This window comes from Dermacentor silvarum, chromosome 10 (assembly GCF_013339745.2).
Source record: "Dermacentor silvarum isolate Dsil-2018 chromosome 10, BIME_Dsil_1.4, whole genome shotgun sequence".
Taxonomy (NCBI): Eukaryota; Metazoa; Arthropoda; class Arachnida; order Ixodida; family Ixodidae; genus Dermacentor; species Dermacentor silvarum.
In genome coordinates this window covers 10,173,599-10,199,518 of record NC_051163.1, presented here as the reverse complement: position 1 = coordinate 10,199,518, position 25,920 = coordinate 10,173,599, and the positions used below count along the sequence as shown (strand labels likewise).

The window sequence follows — 25,920 nt, the reverse complement described above, 5'->3', positions numbered from 1 at the left end:
CGCGCTACGAGTAATTGATAACAGATTGATGATGACCACTCCGTTTCAAGAGTTTGCAGCACGAGAACAACTTGTCAGCGTGGCGGGGACTAACTAGCAGTTGCAATTTTATCGAATAAAGAACAAAATGGGTAATCCGTCCACAAGAACTGAAAAACATGAGAGAAGAGGGACAGCGCCAGAGAAATGCTTTCCACACGAGAAGTTATGTAACAATAAAATTGAAGTCACGCACAACTTGCACAATGCGCGAGTGGCATTTAATAGTTCTTGTTACGGTTATAATTTGTAGCTCACCGAAGTTTGTTACGGCTAATTTTATCCGAGAGCAAACGTTTTCAAGTATTTTTTAGCTGTGGATAGCATGATTTGCTGGTGCAATGCTGGCAACCAAAGTGAAGACAAAAGCCAATAAAAACAAGCCATAGACGGGTAGTAGACGTTGCCCGTCTCCTTTTTCCGCTGTTGTTTTCCGGAGCTGCATTTCTACCACAGATAAGCACAATACTGCCGCTCTGTATTCGCGTGCAAGGGACTCGGTTTGGCCGAAAGAAAAAAAGTAAAGCGAAATCCGCATTCATCGATGGCAGAGTGGCGTCAGGGCCGGCGACTAAGCTGACGCCCACGCAAGAGCGGCGGTGTCGGTGTTGCGCGGAGCGCGCCATGACGAGCTCGTGCTGCTTCTGACCGTCCCACGTTCCTTCAGGGGTCCGGCAGCGTCGAGTGCGCGCGCGCGCGACCGAGATCATGGCGAGCTATCGTCGCGCCCAGCAAGAACTGGACGACGATAGCCTGCGGAAAAAGTTGACCGGATTCGGCGAAGACGTCGGTCCGATCACAGACACTACGCGCGCTACGTACCAGCGACGGCTGTCGCAGCTTCAGCAGAACGGCACCAAGAGCAGCACCGCGCGAAGGAGCGGCAGCACCTCGTCGTCGGCGTACAGAAATCTGGCCGCGCTAAGCTCCGATGACAGCGACTACGACTCGGGCAGCGGTCAACGGAGCACGCGCCGCAGGTCCGCCGTGCCAGCGCGCAAAAAGACCGCGACAGCCCCCGAAAAGACGCCGCGGCGTTCGTTGCCCGCGTCGCCGCTCGAGCGGCCGGGCTTGCGGAGCCGCACCGTGCACACGTCTACTCGCGCTGATGACTTCTCGGACACGGATAGTGACCATGCACTGCCCTCGCGAGCACACTACCAGCTACCGCTGCAGACGTCGCCGCTTTATACTAGAACGACGCATTACCACCTGCCCCAGACGCCGCCGCCGTCGTCGTACAACAGCAGCGGCAGCCTTCTGGTACACAAATCTGACGGTGAGGGTGGTTCCGTTGTCGGAAGCGGCCCGTGAAACGACGATGTGCACGGAACGCATTGTTGCGTTACCACTGTGTGTGTGTGTGTTCGTTGTAGTGAACGCGATCCGTTCAATGCAATATTCGCTGTGTGACAGCCAAGCACAGCACTCTGGTTAGCGCGCCTGATGTGATAACATTGCAGAACACCGCATTTATTGTGTGTGGGTTTCAACAAAGGGAGGTTTTTCACATGCACACACATAAATATGTAAATTTGAATGCACAAAAGATATTGAATAGCTCTGAAGATTCACTTCGCCTGATCTTATTCAGGCTGCACTTCAGCAGATGAACATATTTAACTTCTGATGCTGCATTTGCACCTCCCGCTGTTAGAATAGGTTAAAATCTGACAAGTTATACACCCTGTATCATATAGAGATATGGTAAACTGCAGCTGATGATTGGTTGCTTATGTGGGGACTTCCAATCAAGTTCCTTTCAGACCCAGTGTCAGGTGCAGAGAGCCACGTCATGCAGTGTGGAGCACTTATCTACTTAATGGGCCCGTATTCATCACTAGTGAAGGGGCTGCTTCTGTATAATGCAAGTCGGTTTCTGGAAGCAACATGCACATTCGTATACATTTTCATGCCTTTTAAGGCATGCTAATTGTGCTGTGTGTGCATATGATGCAGTAATGACTCATGGGGATATGGGGCATCATCGGACTATCAAAAAAGATGCCTATGCACCTGCCAAAAAAGATTCGTATGGACACAAGCCCCCTACTGCACAAAAGTGTGGTGTTGAGTGTGAAAGAGTGTTCCAACATGATTAAAACGGAAGTTAGTCTCAAGGGCATGCAAGTTCTGCAAAAACTTTGACATCCATCAGCAAGGAACACATTTTTTTTTTCTCTCTGCAGAAGTGTTTGGCTGTTGGCTATGGAGTAATTGAAATGGAGTAGTTTTGGGTTTATTTCACCACCTAGGGTTTGTGCACCGTGTGCTCGGATGTTTGGATGTTGGTTCACACTTACACATTTTGCCATTATTGGAGCACAATGTCCTCAGCTAGAACTTACGGTCTGCCATAGCGGACTATGCTCAGCAGCAAGAATTCGTATCCTATGAGGGAGCATTCTGTATGTATATGATTACTGTTTAATCGAGCATGTTCAGCAGAACTGTAATAGGGGCTGCAAGAGGAGGCTTGCACTCAAACCACTTGCTGATGCATTGTTGCACCATCTTTTGTTTGTCACAGGTAACATCAGTGTCAAATTGTTGCACTGCTGTAGCTAGGCACAATTACTGGCCATGTTAGGCCTAGGTTCTTTGTTAGGTTCTCTGAAACAAGTAAATCATTGAATTAGAATGGCTTACACGTAGTGGCTTGGATATGGCTTTGACATTGATCCTTTAAACTGAACCTTGATCCGAGTACACTGACAGTTGCCAGGTCGGGGGGGGGGGTTTGGGGAGAACATTCTGTAGGCAGTATTTTTGGATTCTATAAGCTCTGAAGTCCCATTTATGCGTTTGTCCCATTTCCACGTTTTAAAAGGCCTGACAACTAATTTTTAAGAACCTAGTTTTTTATAGCGCAACGCAAAGCTCACCCTCACTAATGGTTACACCTGGAGCTGTTACTTTCAAAAGTGCGTAGATATTTTGTAAGCAGAACTTTTTCGATCTGAGAAGCCTCTAAAAAATTTGAGTCCCTCCTCCAGCAACACTGAGAAGTGAGAGCGATGCTGATAGCCTGCCCTGCGAATTGTGAAAGCCGCCCATTGCTCTGCTTTCACAGGAGTGAGTGCAACTGTGGTTAACCACCTATATTTTGCCCTTTTCAGTCACTTTTGAAAATAAAAAGCTGGTAGACTAAGTTTGCGTTGTTGTACTAGACCTTTATTATGTTTGTACCGCGTTTTCTCCCAAGTACGTCATGTGTGGCTGGCCCCTGGCGTCGTTATTCTGTCCATAGACGAAGCCAAGCCAAGTCATCGAAAACGAAACCACGCTTTTGCACATGACGCCAATTTTCTGCTCAGTACAGACGAAGGCTTATCTGCACATTGTAACTTAGAAAAAAACTTATAATAGAAAGAAGTGTACTGCATTTCAATATTAATAAAAAGAGCAGAAACCGCGTACACTAGTAGAAGGTCACGGGGTAGACCTCTTGTGCATCTTCATGTTTTTGCCATGTGGGGTGCCAAAGGTAATTTTTCGCAACCTTTTACTTCAGGATTAAAAATATAAATTCACGTTTAATGAGAAAAAACGGGGCTCGTTTTAGCCAATACGATAGACAATCTTTCCATCAGCAGAGTTATCTCAATTCATGTTCTGAGAGGTTGTCTGTCCCTCTAAATTGGACAGTTTGGTGGTGTGGTTTCCTATTTTTACAACACATACCTTAAAGCAAGCACTGCTCAGCCATGATGCGTGTGAAAATTTAGGACTTCAGCGTGTGAAAAGTGTAAGAGCCGCCATGGATATTGTCCCTAAGAGTTACTGAGCCATGCATTGACTCTTGAGAAGAAACCATAGCATCTTTGCTAGTGCTGTTTGCATTTTCAAGTAGTAGACCTTGTGTAGCCAATTAAGCAGAGACATGAGTGCTAGGTGAATGGCTGTGTGCAGTAGGATCACCTGCCTCCTACTGTGCTGTCTGGCTCAAGTATTTGCAGAAGCAGTATTGCACAAACTAAAGGCAACTGCCTGCATGCAGATAGATGAAAGCTTCTTGATCACTATTTCAAAAGCTGGTCAGTGTTACCAAGGTTTTGCTTGCATCAAACATTCAGAACATGCTTGGAAACTGCCATTGTGCTTTAAAGGAGCTCTGCAACACTGTTTGCAGACACAACCTTTTCTTTGTCATTCCAGACTTGACATCCTTATTTTGTCACTGCAAACATAGTAAGGTCCAGTGTAGCATGTGTAACACCTGTGTTAGTAACCTAGTCATGCAACATTGAACTGCAGGCAAACCCTGCCAATGTTGGTGTTCATGTTCAGGGACACCCAGGCAAGCCTCTGAAGGATGTAGTGACAGTAAAGAGTTTTAGATTGTACCTAAGATGTTAGAGAGCTTTAGCTTGTCTGTATATGTATACTCTTCATGGAATACCAGGCTGCCAGATACCTTTAAGTGATGCAGGGGAGTTGTTGGTGCTGCCATCTTCTGGCATAGAGTTAAAAACAAGTGAGGACACTGAGCTGGTTATCATGGTGACCAACCATATTCTACATAGCTGCTGGTGTAAAGCGCTGGCAACAAAATTGTCAACATGCCGGCAATTTTTATTTTTATTAGGACAAAAACATCTATATAGCACAAAAATGCATCTAGCACTTTAGGTGGACAAAGTACCGCAAGATGTTGCTGCTGCTGTCCACATCTCTTGCGACCCAGTGTTTCATAAAGGGTAATACATTTACAGGGAAGCTAAAACTCTCTTTTATTGTCGCTGTTTTACCGGAATACTGGGTGGAGCCAGACAGTGGCAGTGGCGATGATATCTCGTGGTGTTGTGTTCAACCACAATTTACAGTAGTATTATTGTGTTGTGCGACATTTGTTGGAGGAAAACGAAAAAAAGCATGGCACTAGGAATTCTGCATCACTCGGAATTCTACATCACTCGGAATTCTACATCACAGATGAGGAGGCTACAGTTGCACGATGTAATACGAGGTCAGCATTATTTAGTTGAATGCAGCAGCGCAAGGTCTGCAAGGTGTCGCCACAGCACTGGTGTTCATGGCGTCGTACCAATATTTTGGCTCAGTGGGAATGCTAATAGATATGAGAATGAAAGATCATGAATGACTGTAATGCAGGGAACGGTAAATAAAGGGCATTATAAGAGCCTCTTTAGAGGAACACTAAAAATGGAACTAAGGTGAGACTGCTAGAGCATTCTCACCAAATGCAACTTGCATTTTTTTCGCAGGATAAGTTTGATTATTAGTGAAGAAAATGAAAGGCCTGGCTTCTCATTTTGTATGTCATGCTCAGACTGCAGAGCCAATGATGTCGGCATCCCAACACAGATTTCATAGTATTTTTCCTTGTATGGGCCATTTCTGTGCAGGGAACAGTTTCTTTCAAAAAAGTTGCTAGGTTGAGCCGTTGCATACATTTGAGTGAAGTGTAATCTTACTGTAATAGTCGACTGACTAGCCCCGAGCAGGATGCTGTCAAAAGCCATGATGTCATATAGCATTGGTGCGGGACTGTCAGGGTGGAGGTCTTTCATTTCTTCATATTTCCAACCTTGGTCAAGCCTTGAGTCATGGTAAGACAGGCCTTTATCGGAATTCCTGGTGTAAAATTTACTGACTTTTGGTGTCCCTGTAAGGACTTTTGAAAGTCTGCCTCATGTTGCATCTGCACGCTTTTTTTCTCTCCGTTGCTTTGCCATGGCAAGCCTCGCAATGTACTGTGTTGTCTTGCTGTTTTGCAGAGACCAGTCGGGGCAATGGCTACACGGCACTTGCAGAGCCAAAGCCCCGATACCAGTGGGTCTCATTTGTGCTGGTGCTAGCTGCTGCCTGTTTCTTTGCGTTCCTGGCTGCTGCATACATGGGTGTGCGCTACCCATCTCAATCAGGTAAACTTGTATTCACCCTGCATCAACGTTGCATGATGTCCATAGGAGGACAACGGAGCCAGGAGTAAATCGAACGTCCTGATGTCAGCTGTTGTACCGGATCTTCTGCGCGGCTTAGCCTTTTTGTCGTCCCATTCAGCCCTCTTTGACTGCGCGTCTAGTGTCATACAGCTTGAGCTAAGGAGAGGGAGCGAAGTTTGATAGCCTGTAATAGTGAGCACAAATTCTTTTCAAGCAGTGTAGCTGTTGAAGTAGCTCCCATCTGCAAATTCTCGTGATCAGAAGTTTCGTGAGGTCATGAAACCCTTGGCTGGAATTCTACAATACACTGCAGGATGTGGCTTTCTGATGTGGACCTAAAAGTTAAATGTTAACTTGTTTGCCAGTCATCGGTTGTTGCACATTCAAGTACCTTGTGATGTATGAAAGCACATGCCTCTGTCTCTGTTTCAGTAAACACTTTCAGTAATTCTTGAAAAGAGGGCAGTAGAGATTAAGAGGGTATTTTTTTATTGACAGTTTATTTTTACTGGCAAATATAGGAAATTTTATGATAATCATTGATGAGTTTTTAGTTTAGATTCGATTCCAATAGTGGAGTACACGGCGAGTAATGATAGTTCCTTGTTCAAGCATTCAATTATGTCATCTATGTCCAATGTATTGCCATGTTTTTCCACTTTTGTATGTATTATATCTTTGCACCTATGTCAAGCACTTGATTTAAATTTTCTTCTCTTGTTTGTAACCACTCCTGCATGGGCCCGAGAAGGGCCTGCAGTATCTGTAAATAAATAAATAAATAAATTAAAAAGCTTTAATTCCTGTTTGCAACATGTTTAAATCATGGAATTGAAGCTTGCCAGCATTCTAGGCACACCCACTCTGGAGGAGTTCTGAGATTAGTACCAGTTTTTACAGATCTTTCCCCAAAATCTGCCACTAAACACATCATTGCATTGTTCTATGTATCTCAAAAAGCAGAAGGAAGGCTTTTCAACAAGCTATTAAGCTGTAGCGCCCACTGATGCCGCAACGCGGGGCGCTTTGGTCGGCGCTCTCAGTCGGTGCCTCAGCGCCGGCTGTCGAAGAAAAAAAAAAAAGAAGCGCAGCGCGTGCTTAGGGCACAAGCTCGGCACGCGCAGTGTCGTCCCAAAAGCCAGCCACACTGGTCGTCGCAGCCCCGTCGCTCGGCTCACCGCCTTCACCCTTCTGATCAGGGACGACGGCACGGCTCATACAGCCGCCATCACATCTCTCCTACAATGGTGACCCGGACCAACCATTCACCGGATTTGTACACGCTGCCGGCTGAGTGAGCCTCCGAGTCAGCGCACGAGCCTTGTCCCGTGACGACTCTGCTGCCTCCGACCGTGTCAGCTGTCGCTACACCGCAGCAGCAGCAGCGACCTTCTTCCCTGCCCTGCGCTCCCCGTCCTCTTCTTCGGCCAACTTGCCGTTGGGCCCTTCTAGCGACTACTCTGACATGCCGGACGTTGGAGGCTGGAAACAATCGTCGCACGACGCTGATAGGGCAGAAAGACTGACACCACCATCTCGCGACGCGAGTCGTGATGCTGTCTCACGCCCATCACCTCATCCTGTCCTTTGCGTCGTGCCCGCATTACAGCTCGCCAAGAAACATGACTCGGCTGCTGCTGCACCGGTTGTCACAGATTTTCCACAACCCACACCGGTGTCGTCATCGAGCGTCGTCCGACGACGCCTTCCTGGCTGTCTCAAGCGCCACTGATGCCCAAGGCCGTTGGCCGTGGCAAGACCGAGACACCGGCCAGCGCGTTCTGATCCACTTCCCGAGGCACAGTCGGCGTCGCACACAGTGACCTGCAGCTTGCGACGTCGACAGCGCGTGACCAAGTTGAATCCACCAGAGCTCACGCGTGTGCGCGGAGGCGTCTGCGTTCGCCCTGTCCGCGCCGGCGTGCTGTGTACCGCGCGTCCGCAGCGCCACTCGCAACCTCGTCCACCAGAGGGATTTGCTAGTCCCTTCAGCCTCCCACGTACTCGCACTACTTGGACTGCCCACGGACCTTTCTTGCATTTGGAAAAACTTGTTTATTCGCCGTTCCGTCTGGGCGGGGGGCCCTGTAGCGCCCACCGACTCCAGTGCCTCAGCGCCGGCTGTCGAAGAAAAAAAAAAAGAAGCGCAGCGCGTGCTCGGGGCGCAAGCTCGGCACGCGCAGTGTCGTTCCAAAAGCCAGCCACGCTGGTCGTCGCAGCCCCGTCGCTCGGCTCGCCTTGTTCGCCCTTCTGATCAGGGACGACGGCACGGCTCGTACAGCCGTCATCACGTCTCTCCTACAAAGCCATCAATACATTTCACAGAAATCTTGTGGATGGATATGTCAAATCTCTTGGAATACAAGTGCTGGCTTCAAGCCTTTGTGCGGTACTCAATGTTGGGTACATCATATAGGAATCAGTGCAGAAAGTAAATTTGTTATAAAATAAATAGAGTTCACATACAAAAAGTGTGTGCCATAATTCAACTGGATGCATACTAGTATCCTGGTGTCAGAGTGAAGTTTTAATTTTCTGTTTACACATGCGCATAATGGCAAACAAAGGATACACTGTGAAACGAACCAATGCAAGGGCAAGTAGATGCAAAAACCTCACTTATGTGACTGAATAGTCTCTGGACACGGACGTTTAGGCCAAGCCTTTCTTGAAGCACCGTGTCGAATCTCCACTATTACCAGGCACCTTTTAGTCACTGATGAGCGAACACATTGAGGAGGAGGGAATGAGAGAAATGAAGTGATTTAGTTTTGCAGTCAGTGGTCAAAAGTTTACAAGGCATGGGTTCTATGAAAAAGCTTGTTTTCCAAACAGTTTGTGCTTGCAGCCGGTAAAACCATACAACACTGTTTTGTTTGGATATACAAGTACAGGCTTGAAATCTAAATACCAGGCTGCGGAAATATGCTGCTTCGCAGATCCTGTGACCTGTAAACTTTTCGCACTAATATACTACTTCTCCTGTACTTTGATACTTTTCTGCAGAGAGCTGTATGCTGGCTCTTACACAAAGTAATCCTTCATTTTCCACATGCTGCAGGTCAGCTGCCTTCTGATGCCAAGGTGCAAGGCAAGCCACGTGCGGACGCACCTTTTAATGTCACACTCTGTGAGAACAACCGCGAGGTAGGTTCCATTACTAGACGTGTAGTATAGATGTATACTGGACTACAGGGAGATGTAAAGGAAAAGCAGTATTGGTGGTGACATCATGGTGCACTGTGTTGAAACAACATTGGGTAAACAAAAGAAGCCGGTGTTTGTAGCTATTATTGAGTGAACAAACAAACAAAAAAAAACAGTGTTTGTATCAAAAAACAAGTAACAGCGCAAGAAACAAGACATAAGAAGGAGATGGACGAAGCGCTATCATCCAGTACTTTGTGCACATTGTGCCAGTAATGTGCACACATCACATACATACAGATGTGTGATGAGGGAGAAGAAGAGGAGAGACCAGGTAACACACATGGCAAGAAAGAAAGGCATAATATTGAAAATCAAGATCACCAAATTCACTAAATGAGCGCTATCATCAATGTGCAAGAAAGGCGATTTCATTTGGTATCGAATGATATCGATGGCACACTCAGGCACATGTCTAAAATGTTTTCTGAGTTGGTCATTGACACAACGGCCAGTTTGGCTGTTGTAGCAACGACCGCATGAGACGGGGATTTCATATATACAGCATTGTGGTAGCAATGAAAAATTTTTTGTGTGTGTTTATCACACATGCGTGGCCACATGTCTTCTCGATTCACATTCTGGCACATACTGGACTACCTCGTCATGCTGTTACTCGTCTTGCACTGTTACTCGTTTTTTGATGCAACATGTACCAAATGGCCCAAGCACTTTTTTATAGTGTTTCTAACCAGCAATAGCTTTTCATGAATCACATATTTTCGCAGCTAGTGTTTACTGATTACGGTGGAGAGACTTGTAAGCATTTTGTAGTTCAGCATCACTCGGTGCTGAGCTTGTTAGGGATATATATGGAATGTTGTCAATGTGGAAATCGAGAACGCTTGGAAGTAGTGTACAGTATGAAGTATAAACTGTATCCTAGATCATAAAATAGTGTTGTATGCTTTGTAAATGAGCAGTAAACAGGTCTGCGTATTGTGTGTGGCTTGCAGAAACCCTGTATCTATGAAAACGACGTACCAGCAGCCTTAGAACTGGCTGGACGCATGCAGAAACTTCTGGGCCAGACTGCAGGTAAGAAGCATGATAATAATGTTGCATGTGATGAAGCTGAAGGGTGACTGTTACATCATAACATACACATATTCAAATAGACCTGTTGATTTTACTGGGTCACTCGTAAGAGTGTTCACATTTGTTTGGGCTTGCCAAAATTACAGATTTATCAAAAACTAAAGAGCTGTGGTAACTGAGCATATTTTCGGGCATTTGTCAGTTCTTTGACTTGGTAAAATTTTCAGGTGACCTAGCCTTGAGCATTCGAATAAATAACTCTAATTGAGGACAAGAACAGCTCAGAAACTATTAAAACAGCTGTTCAGCTTGCCCAAAGAGGGACGCGGCTTTCGCATCGCGAAAAATGGCTAAAAAATCTATTTTTTGAAAATCAAATTTTCAGTTTCTATAACTTTTATTCTATCTGATTCCGAAGTATCATCATTGAAAACCAAGTAGAAGTGCTCTAAAAAAATTGTTGTATCAGCCAAGGTGCCAAAAACTTTCGTGGAAATCGCGAAAGAACGGCGTTTTTCAAGCCACGATATCTCCGGAACGGCGCAGCCGAGCGCCGCCATCTTGGTCTCGTTGGAAAGCGCATTTCTCCGTCTTCAAATTTGCCGCTTCAGCTAGCTCCTCCATACGGAAACAAGCACACAAAAAGCAAATGATTGAAGGTCAGGCCGGAGCCACCGATTGGCCGTGCCCGCCACGTGACTCCAGCGCAGTTCGCCATTGGTCCGGTGCTCGCTCCGCGATGGCGTCGTCTGCACCGCTTGTTGCGGTCTCCTCGCGAGCTCTGGACAGTTTCCGTAATCTCGACGACTGTTAAAACGGGCGCTACGCGGACATCGCAGTAGCATGGCCGATCCCGCTTTTTGTGGACGTCTCAGACCCACGGCTAGGCATTCCGAGCATAGGCGAAGTGGACTTCGCGACCAAGCTTCGGGCACAGAATCCTCGGGCACGCGGCTAAGCCTTTCGCGCGTAGGTGTCTCCGACTCGGCGATCAAGCACATTGCGCGCGGACTTCTCGGATCCTTGCCGAAGCATTTCGTGCATCGGCGCCTCCGACTGCGCGACTAAGCACATCGAGCGTCGACTCCTCGAGCCCGTGGCTACGCATTTCGCGTGTCGGCACATCGCTCATCGAGTGTCGACTCCTCGTACCCGCGGCTAGGCACTTCGCGCGTCAGCATCTCGAGCGTCGACTCCCCGAGCCCGCGGCTAGGCATTTCGCGCGTCAGCACCTCGGACTGCGCGGCTAAGCTAATCAAGCATCGACTCCTCGAGCCCGCGGCTAGGCATTTCGCGCGTCGGCACATCACTCATCGAGTGTCGACTCCTCGGACCCGTGGCTAGCCACTTCGCGCGTCGGCATCGTGAGCGTCGACTCCTCTAGCCCGCGGCTAGGCATTTCGTGCGTTGGCACCTCGGACTGTGCGTCTAAGCTAATCAAGCGTCGACTCCTCGAGCCCGCGGCTAGCCACTTCGCGCGTCGGCATCGCGAGCGTCGACTCCCCGAGCCCCCACGGCTAGGCATTTCGCGCGTCGGCACCCCGGACTGCGCGTTTGAGCTCACCGAGCGTCTATTCTTTGGACCCGCGACCAGGCATTTCGCACATCGGCACCTCAGACCCGCGACTTAGCACATCGCGCGCTGACTCTATTATCGTATTGCCACGATATCTCGTACCAATACCTATCATACCACCCCTTCATAAAGAGAACCTCATCATGAGCTCTGTTCACTAGGCCACTTGGGCTGGCACAGACACCTGGCTGCAGAAGTGAGGCTTCATACAAAAGTACAGGCTGAAAAGCACCTAGCAGCTGCATTGCTGCCTATCTATCAGTGGCTCTCCTAACATCCATAGCCATTGTCAATGGAAGATGATACAGAACGCTGCTGAGAGCCTTCATTCAGTAACATGGTCGGTTCTACCAAAAGAAAACAATGCCTCACTGACTGTACTAGAGACTGATATCAATGAGGCGTCCTGCAGGTACAACGCTAAAACTACTGTATATTTATGCCCACATAGTTCTGCACCTCACTTGGTTTGAAACCCAGGCACCATGCTCTTTGTAGAGCAGCAGTAAAGAATGCCATACAAACATGAAAAAGGCAGAACGAAGGCACAGCAGACCAGAGGCCACATGTCCAAGAAGCCCCACATCACAAAACACGTCAAAGATGACAAATTTGGTGCGTTTTAGAGAACTGAAGAGAAGGTGAAACTTTGAGAGCCGTTTTCTCAAAACTGTTTTTTTGACTTTTTGCTCAGTTTCTGGAGCTGATTTCTTCGTTACCGTTTAGCCTATTTTGATTGTGTTTTTTTTGTCACGGTTCCTTTGACTACAGTGCAGGTCGAGACAGTCTCGCATTTTTATCTTGACTGTTTATAAATTTATGGTGTGGCTATTCGTTCACCCCAAAAGTGTGCTTGGTGCGAAGGTAACTTGAAAAATGACTATCTAAAAAATTTGTGTTGCGAAAAAAAAAAAAGTAAGACTGTCACGACCTCCAGCACACATTGAGCTATGCAGTCAATACTCAACGAGCCTTCCATCATGTTTTTTAAGCTCCCCAGGCCCTCCAGAAAGTTCAAGAGAGAAAAATTCTGCACAATAAAATGTTCTCAAGGTATCACTCTGAAACTTTTATGGAAGTATCAGGAAGACATTCTAAACATTTGTGCCAATTTTCATCAAAATCCATGAAGAAACAGGAAGTTGATTTTCAAAGCCACGTCCCCCCTTAATCTAGCAATATAATCAATGATCACAGCTGGTTTTTTCGCTGCTGTCACTCTATGCTTTCTAAGTATAGAGAATGTAATGTACAAATCATACCTCCAACTTGAAGCAGTCTCTTTGGATGAAACAGACAGCTTTTTTTTTTTTTTCCCCCGCTCGGTGCGGAGTGTTGCTTGACCCCTGACAAACATGAAAAGCGCTGAATGGCATTAGCATGGGGAAAGGCATCGCTACAAAATTACGGCCCAGGCCTATCTTTCTTTTTCACTTTCCAAAAGTTGAGGTTTGAAAGCCATGTGCATATTTCCTTGCAGGCAATTATGAGTGTGGCCAGACACCATACCGCTCCCTCACAAGTGCTACCTGCCTGGAGTTCCTGCGAGCCAACAGTGAAGCGCCCATTACTGTACGTTATTTGCTTGCACCTATTCTGTCGCTGCGACATCACAGGTTTTACAATGTTTTCACATGCATGGACTCCCTTGCTCGTGGTAGGTTACCAAAGATTGTCTGATTGAGTTCCTGCTTACTTTCAAAATACAATTTATCCTTTCTCTGTTGATAAGCTGATGTTGTCTAAATTCCATGACATGACAGGGACGTGGTGCAGAAATGTCAAAGTAGCATCGGCACCTGTCTTTCATTTTTACTTCTTGTCTTTGGCAGTTTTTTTTGTGAGACTTGCTGACATTGCATTCCATAAGAGTATTCCAGTCTAGCTTAACTTGTCCCGTGCCTAATCGTTCTGATAGAACAAACATGAATTTAACGAATTATTGTATATAACAAAGTAAATCTAAAATGTTTCTCAGTGATATCAGCATGAAACAAATGTAGTCTTATAATGAATGTCGGATATATAACGAAATTGTTGATGTGTTGGAGGCTACTTCATTATAACAAGGTTAGACTGTCCTGAACACTTCAAAGAATGTTATTAACTCTGTGTCTGCTCTTTTTATTTTTCTCTTCTTGTTTTCTTACAGGACACTGCCTTTCAAAACAGCTTGCTGTTGCTCTTTGAGAACCCTGCCTGGGGAATCAAGTAAGACTCTCTTGACTACCATATTTGGTCCTGAGGACTAACTTGAGGAGCTTATTTGCATTGTGCGTCGTACATGCATAGCAGTGATGGAACACCTGTGCCATTTGGGCCAAGCATAGTCCATTGCGTGACCCTGATCCAAAATGGCAATTTTATCGAAAAATTGCACCACACTTGTGCCAAAAGAAGCAATAAATCTCATTTTGTTGACGTGACCTTGCTATAAAACTAAATCATTATCATCATCATCTTGGAAGTCAACGGAGTGGCCATAGCCACAGATATAGCTGATGCCGTCGGTCATCCATTTGCTGCTTTCATGGTTTTGTTGCATATCTCTCCGGCAAAGGTTCATTGTACTGATGCTGTGCAGTTTTGTTTTTGCCATTTGTGCGGCAGTTTGGTACTCCTCATACCAGCATGGCATGGAGGATGTTGGATCAAGGAGGATGTTGGATCAAAAAGATGCCTCGGATAATATCTGGTTGAACATTCATCAGCATATTTGTTGACATTGCCACTTCATAAATAATCAATCTTTTTTCTTGCTCCCTTCAAGTGCACCGAATGTGCACCAACTTTTGCGCATTGAGATAGTAGAAATGGCTTTATACCATGCACAGGGAAAGCAATCCTGTTAAAATTAACAAGACTAGTTGGTAATTTTTATCCTGAATGCCTTATTGATGCACATAGAGCTGGCTCTGCTATATTTATTGACTATTTCAGCTAAATTTGAGATATCTGGTGTACAGATGTATGTTCGACACTACCAAAAGTGCTTGAATGAATCCGATTTTTACCTGCGCCAAAAGGACAAATTGTTCCATTATTATCTTAGGGAAGCTACCGTTTTCTTGTTTCTTGCAATCAGTTCATTTTATTATGTACAGTCAACTACTGTTAATTCGACCCCAAAGGGACTAACGAAATTGATCAAATTATCCAGCGGGTCTAATTAAACAAAATTAATAAAAAATTTCAAAACACTACTGATTCATTTGGCAGAGAGAGAGAGAGAAATACGTTTATTCAGTCATAAAAAAATAGAAAATTGTACTTGTATGAAAAGGCAACCCCAGTGGTCTTTCCGGTGAGGTGCCTAGAGGCAGTATTTTCTCGATTCTAACACCCTCGAATCAAACGCGCGCCCACTTTCTATGTGTACAAAGCAGAAAACTAACGTACAAATGATATTAAAGCTCCTAAACAAAGTAGAAATTTAATGCTGCGCACCCGAGGTTTTTGCATGAAAAATGGGCAAATATTTTTAATATGTGTTGCACAACGGTGGCCGGTTTTCTAAAGTCAGCTCTACCGCACGGTTTTTAAATTCAGCTTCACCGCAATACATCCGTGCTATGTGGTAAAACATTTGAACATCGCGAAGGCTGTTTTGGTATTGTGTTTGGCACCACGCAGGCAATTTGCGGCCCAATTTTCTTTAAAAAAAAAGGCTTTATCTGGCCGAAAATAGGTGCTTTCGACCAGAGCTTTCGACCAGAGATGGCATGTGTTTAATGCATTCATTGCCCCCTATCTCTTCTTGGCAGCGTCTGCTGAGGCAGACGCTGCCACTTAAAACCTCAGTGGGAAGTCCACTTGCCATGGAAAGTACACTCTACGTTATCAACCTTAAAAGGCCGCCCTCATCAAAGTTTCACATGTTGTATTTCCTGTTTAGGATCATAGGAGTGTCACTGCTGTTTACAAGCCGAACTGTCGCATTCCCGAACTATAAATCTCGATAAGCTGACTGCGTTACGTGGTTCCAATTTTCTATTAGGAAAAATGTTCTGTTTGGCTGTGGAATAAAATGAAGTACTGTGGACTTTCATTGACCTTGACAGCACCTATGAAATTGATTGAATTACTCGGCAGGTCGAATTAAAGAGGCACATGAAATGCCCAAACACACTGCTGCTTTGTTTGCTAGTATTTGCCCCATTTTAACGTGCCCCAAATTTGATGTTCACTGAAGTTTTTATAGGTTCGAAGCAGAAAACAGGCACAGAAATGACATTGGAGTTTCTAAACAAAGTATAAATATATTGTGGCCTAATCTTTAACAAGAAAAATGAACCATGCCCCCGATTCTGAAAATTCGAAAAAGATGAAACCAGCGAAGGTTTACCTTCACAAAATGCAAATTTATTTAAGCTAGATGCCCATCATCATAACCAGTAGACAGCACCTTATTGCTGTCTATGGACCACAACATGTGCTCAGTGCAGTCCATTGCATGTTTCATATTTTTAATTTATCAATCAACTCTGCTACAACTGCAAATAATGGGATGGTGGTCCACGCCTAGGCGCACCCACTCGCCAGTTCGTCCTGCAGTGCATGCAATTCTTGGGGACACTGAAAACATCTGATGCAACTTTGTTACCACTAGCTTAGCATGTGAAAAAATAACTTGTCTTTAGAATGAGCTTTTGTAATTTTTGTAAGCAAAAGCAAAAAGTGCTGCGTCGTTATTGCCATTCTACTTGAGAACTTGTTCTGTCATTATTTTGTGATGGCTCTGACAGTAGGCTGTTGCAAACGCAGTTGCAGTTTTTTACCTAATTGCATCGCACAGGCAATCTTGAGACTGATTTGCCTGAAAATAAAAGGTGTGCATTAGAAACAGGTAAATATGGTAATACAGTCCAATCTCGATAATTCGAACTCGAAGGGGCCCGGAAATTTGTTCGAATTAAAAGAAGTTCGAATTAAAGAAAGTACGTATTTTTGAAGTATTTGAGCACCATAGCACGATGCACGAATGGTGCGAGTCATGAAATATCGCAGCGCGCAACCGCCCACGCCGACCAATGCTCGGTTCCCGATAACGGCAGCAAACGAAACTTCAGGCGCGACGGGCGCGCGCGCGCGGAGATCGTCGGAAGGTGAGGAAGGAGGGCGGCAGGGAAGCGGATTTGGCCTCGGCAACTCCGCCGCTTCGGTGGCTCCCTCACCCTCTCTCTCAGATCCCTCGCAGCTCCCTCCCCTTCAACTGTCTCTGTGCGCGCCCACCGCCGCCCCCGTTACAGCCGGCCGGCGCAGGTTAGCCCACTCCCTAAAGTTTCGTTTTCTGCCGTTATCGGGAAGCGAGCGTTTGCCAGCGTGGGGGTGCCGGCGCCACCAGTCCAGCCGGCCCGGCGCCAGCTTAACCGCTCCCTGAAGTTTCATTGTCTGTCGTTATCGGTAAGCGAGCGTTTGTCGGCGTGGGGCAGTTTCGTTGGCCTGCCTGGGCCTCCGCCGCTGCATTAAGGGGTCTCTCAGCTTTTGCTTTATGGCGGTGTCGGAGCAATGCCGGTCGGAGGCTCCGCCGCGTTATTTGGCGCGCTGCTGAGAGCATTGTCGGTCTGCGGTATGTTCGAATTAAACGTCGCAAATGCTTTTGCATTCGAATTACCGAGCGTTTTCGCTAATTGAAATGCACATAACTTTGACGGGACCACAGCGTCAGTTCGAATAAACCGGCAGTTCGAATTAAGCGTGTTCGAATTAACGAGATTCGACTGTAATTCATTCTGAGCTGCCATTTTGTTGCTTGAACATCTTCCTTGGTCAGGCCAAAAATAGGCGTTTGTGGCTGAGGGTGACATATCTTCGATGCATTTACTTTGCCCTAGCGCCATCAAGACAAACGCTGAAGCTATAGATTGGGGTTAGAATTGGGGCCACCATTTGGGTCAGGCATGTTTGTGCCGACTAGTCAAGTTTGAATTATCCGGTGAAGGCCATTTTCAAGACCGAAATAATGCAAGCTTTAGCCGTATGGGCAGTAGGTGGGACCATTGGATGGGATCAAAGTAACCAAAAAATCGAATTAGCTGGAGTCATATTAATGAAAGTATATTGTAGTATGTTGTGATATGGTTAGTAGTGATCATGGAAACGGAGAGAGCCACTGTACTGGGACATCATGATGCATCCATATCTTGGGTAACAAACACGAAACTGGCTCATAGAAACAAGTGTTATAGTAAATTACTTAGGGTGCTTTAGCACTTTCCCGTGTTTTACCGCAGAAGCAGTCTTTGTCAATGTATCCTGCAAGCTTCCGTTGCACGAATGTTACAGAAATTCCATAATTGCCTAACATGGCGGCACCTGGCCTGCCTAGGCCTGCCCTCTTCAAACAGAATGGCTGATCATTTCTAACTCTTTTGCCCCTTTTACAGGCAGTGAATGTCTTGTAGACGTTCGCTGCACTTTATCTGACCTTGGCAGTAAAGCTCGGGCGTAATCTCAGCAGTCTTCTTGGTTCTTGATAGGTAGAGATGAAGGCCTATGATCATACACAGGCAGCTTGTGATGTAATTGCAACAGAATGGTGGTGCCATCTGTCACTGCCACAGCAAAACAAGCCAAAACATATTGTGTGGTGACAGATGGTGCCACCGTTCCATTGCAGAGAAATCGTCATCTTTTTATCCATGTCGCTGCATATCACATACATTTGCTATTGCCTTGGTGTTGCTTCAGGCAGCGTACACCAGCATATATGCTCCCCTCGCTTGTGCAACAAAGTTTCGACGCATCAAATCAGTTTTGTAAATATTTCATGGCTCCATAATGCATCCTACATGCGTGAGCTTCTCATCGCTCAACTTCACTTTATTCTTCAGTGATGTATGTGACAACCATGTATGCCTCCGTGAGGAGCATTGGCTGCATCGACGGCAAAGAATTCGATGGAGCTCACAGCTTTTGTGGTGACCTACTTTGGTTCAGAAGCTCAGAATTGAAATTGTCCTAAAGTTTTATTTCACTGATTTAGAGAGTTTGCAATTTCATTTAACAAAAAAAAATAAGAAATACGGAATTTCAATATCTGTGCTCTTTTAAGAGCCTGTCAGTGTCAGACTTAGACCTCCTGCTTGTAGTCTTGACCAGTGGAATGTGCTGCAGGCTTCTGGATTCTGATGGGCTGTTGCTGAGCACCTACACCCTGCCTGATGCTGTGTCAGCCCTGGAGGCCAACCGAGCGGTTAAGTCCTTCTGGTGCTGCCTGCGCCTCGCAGCGCACAGCTTTCTCAACCAGATCCTCATGGTTGCTTTTGGTAAGACAGAACTCCGCTTTTGTGTTGGATCATTTACATCGTTATGAAACCATCGTAATGGTGAAGCAGACAAACAGACAGGCATGCTGTGACTCAAACGAAATTTGTCGTGGTTGAGCGCCACATGGCACACACCATAACACGGCACGCTGGCTATTCGGCAACTGTTCCGCCATGCTCCGTGGCTCTGCTGTGTGAGCTATTTTGTTGGGCGCACACAGAGAGTGGCCAACAAACCTCACTGCGCCGGTTTGGCGTGGTCTGGGCAGATATGCCTGCGCGGCATGCTGCAGTGAAAGAGACGAGTGCGATGGTGATGGTGAGCCACTGCTTGCACACGACTGCGCGTGGTGGTGAGAAATACCGTAAAGCCTCGTTAATTCGGAAAAATCAGGTAAGTGGACTCGTCCTCTTGTCCTGGCAGGCATATGCATTATTTAATAGCATCCAACTCTCACTAATTGGACGTATTTGGCAACACACCGGTTATTTTGGACAAATCTTGGAGCATGGCAAGCACGGAGTGCGGCAAATGTGCAATGCAAAAGAGCAAATGTGGTGCCAGCGTCCAACCGAATTGAACCGGCCGAGTCCGCATCACCATAGTCATCAGCAGAAACCGTACGGGAACGACAAGAACGCCAGAACGCCTCATGCCTGCTTGCCCTTATAGTCTTTATTCTTGAGTTTACTGCTGTGCATGACACTGTGTTGGTCATATGCCTTCAGAACTGCGCAGTCACCATCCGTGATAGTGTCAATAGCGACCTGTTTCGTCCGCAGCAGTAGTTTCGTTTTGACTCAGTGCGTGCGTTGGCCATGTGCCTTCACAAGTGTGTGGTCATCATCCACGATTGTGTCGATAGTGACAGCGGTTTTGTCTGCAGCGGTTGTGCCAAATGGTAGTTTTGTTTCACGCAGTGCGCATATTGACTGCATGCATTCAGAACTGCATAGTCACCATCCACGATTACGTCAATAGCGACCGCAGTTTCGTCCACAGCAGTTGTGGCAAACGGTAATTTCATTTGACGCAGTGTTCATTTGCTGCAAGCATTCGGAACTGCGTAGCCATCATCGGTGATCGTGTCGCTATCACGGTTTTGTCCACAGCAGTTGCGGCGAGCAGTAGTTTCGTTTTGACTAGTGCGATGCAGCGGAAGTTGCCGAGGATAAAGACTAATTTTACCGCGGCCTGCATGCTGGCATCAAACCCGCCAGCGAAATTGCGATGGACAGACGATCTGTTGCCGACCAGTTCACTGGCGCAAAAATAATCGCAATGTATACACGCAGTAGTGAAAAGCATGTCTAGTTGGATGGAGATGCGGGTCTCAAGTCGCAGCTGCACTGCTAATGTCAAGTGGTCCATCGTCGTTGCGAGCGCTAACCAATCATGAGATGATGGGAATTGCAGCTTCCATGCTTATTTTATGTAAAATAGAAGCAAGGGTTGTGAATTTATCCAGTAAATAAAGGCACGTTGGTGTAGTAAGGCATTCATTTATTGCTTTCTTAACACCCTTGATAATTCGAGATTTGGTTAATTTTGAAATATTTTTCAGTCCCGTGAAATCCGAACTAACGAAGTTTTACTGTACCAGTGTTGCTTGACGGCTTATTCGATGTGAAAGTTTTAAACTTTTATGCCAAACTAGTGTCAAACCTCGCGGAAAGCAATATACTATGTGCATTTTTTGGTCTGGGATATTCACTGTATCTTATTGGGAGGACAATATTTCAATATTGCTTTGTAAAACAAGTGGATCTCTATGGAGATTTCAAGGGGAATTGCATTTACTTTATTATATCCATTATTTTGTTATATTGAGGTTCGAGCGTGGTTCAGGTTGATGGCAAGTATAGAGGACTATTACTGGTCACAAAGAAGATACAATGAAGTGGTGGTTAGCAGTGTTAACCTCATTGTTTAAAATATGTACTAACTGGAAATGCTTTCATAAAAAAAGCATGTTTGGATAGAGAGAGAGAACAGACAAATGAAAGCTGCACTAAGCAACTTACAACAGGCTATGCCAAATCTAAAATGAATTTTAAAGAAGAGGGAACCGCGCCAATGTGATAGGACCAGTTAGGGTAAGCTGTTTACATGTTTCTCTTTTGCTGTTTTGTTTTATTGTGACTGCAGTAATTGTGACCTTTGCGGCACTCTACGTGTGTGCGGTTTGGTACAAGGCACGGAGGGATCGCTGGCAGCAGCAGATCTACAATCTCACCGAAAAGATCACAGGTGGGTGACTCTAAGTATGTGTGTCACACAAGCAGAGTGCTGTTGTTGAGCAAGTGGTAGTTTAGGAGTTAAATCATGAAGCAAAAATTTAAGCTCTTCAGTCCAGGTGGACAAAGAGCAGATGCAGCACACATTTTCGGGGGAGAAGCATTCTGCTGAATTCTTTGCTCAAAATTGACTAAAGATGCAAGTGGTGATGTCAACTGTTGTAGACTGTCTAATGTCCTCTCTGCCATTTTCAGCCATCGTGAAGGAGCACGCAGAGCAGCCAAACTGCAGGGACCCTTTCCTTGCTCAAGTGCATGTACGGGACATGCTTATCAACCCTTCCCAACGGTACGTGCTTGAACATTCCAGTTCCAGGATATCCCCTTTACGTTTTAAGCATGTCACATGCGCAATGTTAAAGCTGTCATCTTGCGCCGTTGTTACGAACGACGACAGGCCGACATGTCTGTCGCAAACGTTCACTTTTTACTGCACTCCGTGACTCTCTCACCACACTGTCCATTCGCGCACACCACTCACACACTTTGCGCCACCTGCATCTTCCTTCCTCTCTCGCCGCGGCACTTGCGCCACCTGGTCTTTCCCCTGGCAACTACACTCATCCTACCATGTTGTACAGTAATACCTCGTTAACTTGAAATAGTAAAAACAGGAAAAAATTCTGAGATAGGTGGATTTTCAAGATAAGCACAGTTGCGGAAATTGTAGTGAAATGTCAAGTTCTTTCTAAAAAATTCACTACCAACCAGCTTCTTAATGAGAACTTCTAAAACGTGCAATGATAAGAACCTACTGCAGACCTTCATAAATAATTTATGCCGCTCTTTACAGCGAAACACATCAACTTAAATTAACAAAGCACACGTCACGCCAGTTTCGGCATGTATTTGCTGCCCACTAACCGGCAACACCAGGGAGACGTCGCTCAAAATCGTCGCTCTTTTGGGTTCGACATTTAGGAGACGAGCGAATGCAACAGCCATTTCCATCACATGGCTTGTCACCGTTGCACGTAAGATCACTTGCATGGGGTTTATACTTTATTCAGTGCAGACTGAACTTCGTAAGGCTGGTCTGCTTCGTGGTAGCACTTGGAACTAGAAAGGTGTCCTCGAGCTGCTCTACACATCGTATGAGCCAATCATTCCTGCCGCCGCACTCAACTTTATTTCGCAGCAAGCGAAACATGCTTCTTATTTCGGCTGATGTCGGCACCTCTCGAGGTCCTTCGTCGTCATCGCCATCATCTTCACCATCCCCTCCGTTTGTTGCCGTTCCAGCGATTTCAGCGTCAATAAATTCACCTGTCACCGGTTGATCCTGCTCGCATAGAGCGTACTTGTGCCGTGTGCGTTATGTAGAATAAAAGCAAAGCAGAAATCACACCTCTGATGGTAAATCACGAGTGTTGCACAAAGCGAACAAAACGGACTGCATCAAGCGCGCTACTTTGCAGGGCCTGCCTCTGCACACGTCTAACCTGTCACATGACGTGCCACATAGTTGCTTGACAAAGTTATTATGTTACTAGGTTCCGACTTCACAATCGGAGAAAGCGTCCGCTTTGTGGTAGGCGCGGCAGCCTCATGCGAAGCTTTTTAACCGGTCCGGCGGCGGAGTTTTTGTTCCAGTCTCGGTCAAGATTTCGAGATATCCGCAATTTGGCCCAAAAATACTTCGAGATAAAGGGCAATAAATACATGGCATGTATGGGAAATGGTTCGGTGCCGCGGAAAATTTCGACTTAGCCAATTTTTCTAGATGTGCAAGTTCAAGTTAACAAAGTATTACTGTACTTGCATATTGATGGTGTACTTACAATGCCTTTTTGTAATCGATCCTCAGCTGTCCACGTTGGTTATGTATCCAGGTGCTGCCACAGCCTCTTTTTATGCATATTATGTAGTAAACATTCTTGTATATTTTTTCATGACTGCTGCCTGTGCATTTTGAATGCCATTAACGTTAACTTTTGAGGATCAAATATGAAATCATAATTTATTCCAGTTTTCCAGTTTCTTGTGTGTTCTGTAATTACTGTCTTATTCCACAGGTCTGCTTGTATCCACTACACCATGCTAAAGGTGTTACATCATTAGTTGATGCTGACTGCAATGAAACAAGAGTAATTTGCGTTCGCCTCCATTTCTGCTGTTGGAAAAACTACAGGAAGCAGCTGAGCAGCCTGTGGCAGAGTGCGGTTGCATTCCTCGAGCGGAATGAATCACGCCTGCGCACGGAACGCCAGCAGATTGAGGGTGAGAGCTACCTGGTGTGGCGCTGGCTGGGGACGCCTTCCACACCGCGCTCCAAGGTGTGGCAGGGAAAAGCATTCGAAAGCCAGAGCGGGGTCATAGGTGCGCCCCTGGGACCCTCCTGTGTGCCGGCCACCTGCCTCAAGATTCGCCACATGTTCGACCCCGAAGTGTGAGTGTGTCATTGCATCCTCTGGCATTGTTTTCTCTATGAGGTTGGCAACTTGTTGGGAGGAAGCTAAGCTGATTACAGCCTAAGCTGTAATCAGCTTAGGCTCTAGGGCAAATAAGTAAAGTTGAACCTGGATATAATGAACATGGATATAGCGACTTATTGGATCTAACAAAGTAAATCAAAAATGTTTCTCATTGATATCAGCGTGTTACAAACATATGCCTATAATGAATATTAGACACAGTGGAACCCTGATTACAGTCAAACACGCATATATTGAACTCGCAATAAACGGGAATTAGTTCAATATATTGTGTATAAAGAACTTTTAAAGGGGCCCTGAGTCACATTTTATTGAAGTGGACAAAGGCATTTGAAGTTAAAATAGGCTATTTCAGCAATACTTTGCTACAAAACGTACTTCAATGCGTTCAGTAGAAGTGGAGTTATTGGCAATCAAGCATGGCTTTCGCGGTCAGAAACCAGACAGAGAGCTACTCATTGTTCCAACTTCTTCTTCTTCTTCTCGCAGTGCCCGCCTGCGCTCCTTTATTCGTCTTTTTCAACATACTCCCACCCCCCAGTAGCGTTGTCCAATTCAAGCGTGTACAATTTCTGCACTAGCCTTATTATAAACTTGCTATCTTGAGCTTTCACATGGCAGGCTTGGATGATTCCCTCTTGACCAGGGAAGACGTCCACGACTCGTCCCAGTGGCCAAAGACCTCTAGATATGTTAGGCTCCTCGATGAGTACTACATCATCTACTTGTAGACTGCTACTAGGATGCGATGGGTAGAGGTGAAGTGCCTGCAGCTCAAGGAGGTACTCTTTCTTCCATTGGATCCACAGGTGGTCCACAAGCTTCTGGCGCTATCGCAACTTCTTTATGAGGTCACGTCGCATAGCCTGAGCACTTCGAGCTTCGTCGTCACTGTTGGTTCGCTCTGGAGAGGCAAGAAATGAGCTCCCGACCAGAAAATGAGCAGGACATAGTGGAGAGGGCTCTCTAGCGTCCGTACACATATAGGTTAGGGGTCTTGGATTGATGACCGCTTCTACCTCCAGCAGTACAGTCTCAGTTTGTTCGCTGTTGAGCTTGCTCTTTCCCAGCACTTTACATAAAGATGACTTGACTGATGGCTACTGAGGGGCGGGAGAATACCAAGAGGGTCGAAATTTCGGGAAGCAGCCTTCAGAAGTGTACGTTTTGTGTCCGGCTGAGCTGAGGCTAAATATTGGGCTATTAATTATGAAAAAAATTTGAAGTAATCTGAAGTAATCAGTCTCGGTGTCCCATTGCATTCCCAAAACTGCAGTTGATTCCCTTGATGCACCTTCCACTTGCTCCTCCTGGTTGTCGAAAATGTTCTGTAGTTGCTGGTTATTGGTCATCCATTTTCTGAGATTCATGCTGGCATCTCGCATAATTGCCTTCAATCGCTCATAGATGCTCAGACCATCTTCGAATGTCTCCGCACCCACGAGTAAATCGTCTACATAAAAGTACTTCTTCAAAATAGAAGCAAGTGCTTTGTCCTCACAAGCGTTGTCCAATAGTCGCCATGAGCAAGAAAGGGTTGATGTTGATCTAAATGGTACCCGGGTCATGCGCCATTCGACAATGTTACTGTTTTGGCTGACGTGAATGGCATCAAACCAGAGAAACCGGAATACATCTCGGTCGGTCTCCTGTATCTCAATTTATAAGAATGCCTTCTCGATATCCGAGTTGATGGCGACCGGAAACCACCGAAAGCGAAGTAGTACTTGTAGTAACTCTGGATTGAGGTTCACCCCTTTATCCGGGCAGTCGTTGAGTGATGGGAAGCCTTGAGCGTGTGACGATGCATCAAACACGACCCGGAGCTTGGTGTTTAGCGATTCCTCACGTATAACTTCCCGACGTGGCATATAATAGGTAGCCCGTTCAATAGGAACATTCTTAGGTACCACTTCTGCTTGTCCTAGCTTCAGGTATTGTTGGATGACTACGTCGTATCGCTCCAATAATCCTTCATTCATTGATAGCCTCTTTTCCAGTTTTTGTAGAGGTGTGAGCGCGGTATCACGGTTGCTTCCAAGTAGCTGTTTCTGACCTTTCCAAGGCAGCGCCACGGTGTATCTGCCATTTTTCTTGTGAATTGTTCCTTGGAAGCGTGCAATGGACTCAGTAGAGGGAGAGTCGCCAGA

General features: G+C 46.0%; 1 protein-coding gene across 1 annotated transcript in view; it reads left to right on the top strand.

Annotated features, from left to right (window-relative positions):
* The first annotated feature begins 418 nt into the window (after positions 1-418).
* Positions 419-25,920, top strand: part of LOC119430954 (inner nuclear membrane protein Man1) — a 38,480-nt gene continuing 12,978 nt past the window's right edge. The window contains exons 1-10 of the mRNA XM_037698422.2: positions 419-1,318; positions 5,781-5,927; positions 9,010-9,095; positions 10,112-10,193; positions 13,250-13,341; positions 13,922-13,980; positions 18,886-19,037; positions 21,187-21,288; positions 21,531-21,624; positions 23,467-23,724. Coding sequence (XP_037554350.1) covers positions 748-1,318; positions 5,781-5,927; positions 9,010-9,095; positions 10,112-10,193; positions 13,250-13,341; positions 13,922-13,980; positions 18,886-19,037; positions 21,187-21,288; positions 21,531-21,624; positions 23,467-23,724 — 1,643 coding nt within the window. The 5' untranslated portion in view covers positions 419-747. The remainder of the gene's footprint in view (positions 1,319-5,780; positions 5,928-9,009; positions 9,096-10,111; positions 10,194-13,249; positions 13,342-13,921; positions 13,981-18,885; positions 19,038-21,186; positions 21,289-21,530; positions 21,625-23,466; positions 23,725-25,920) is intronic.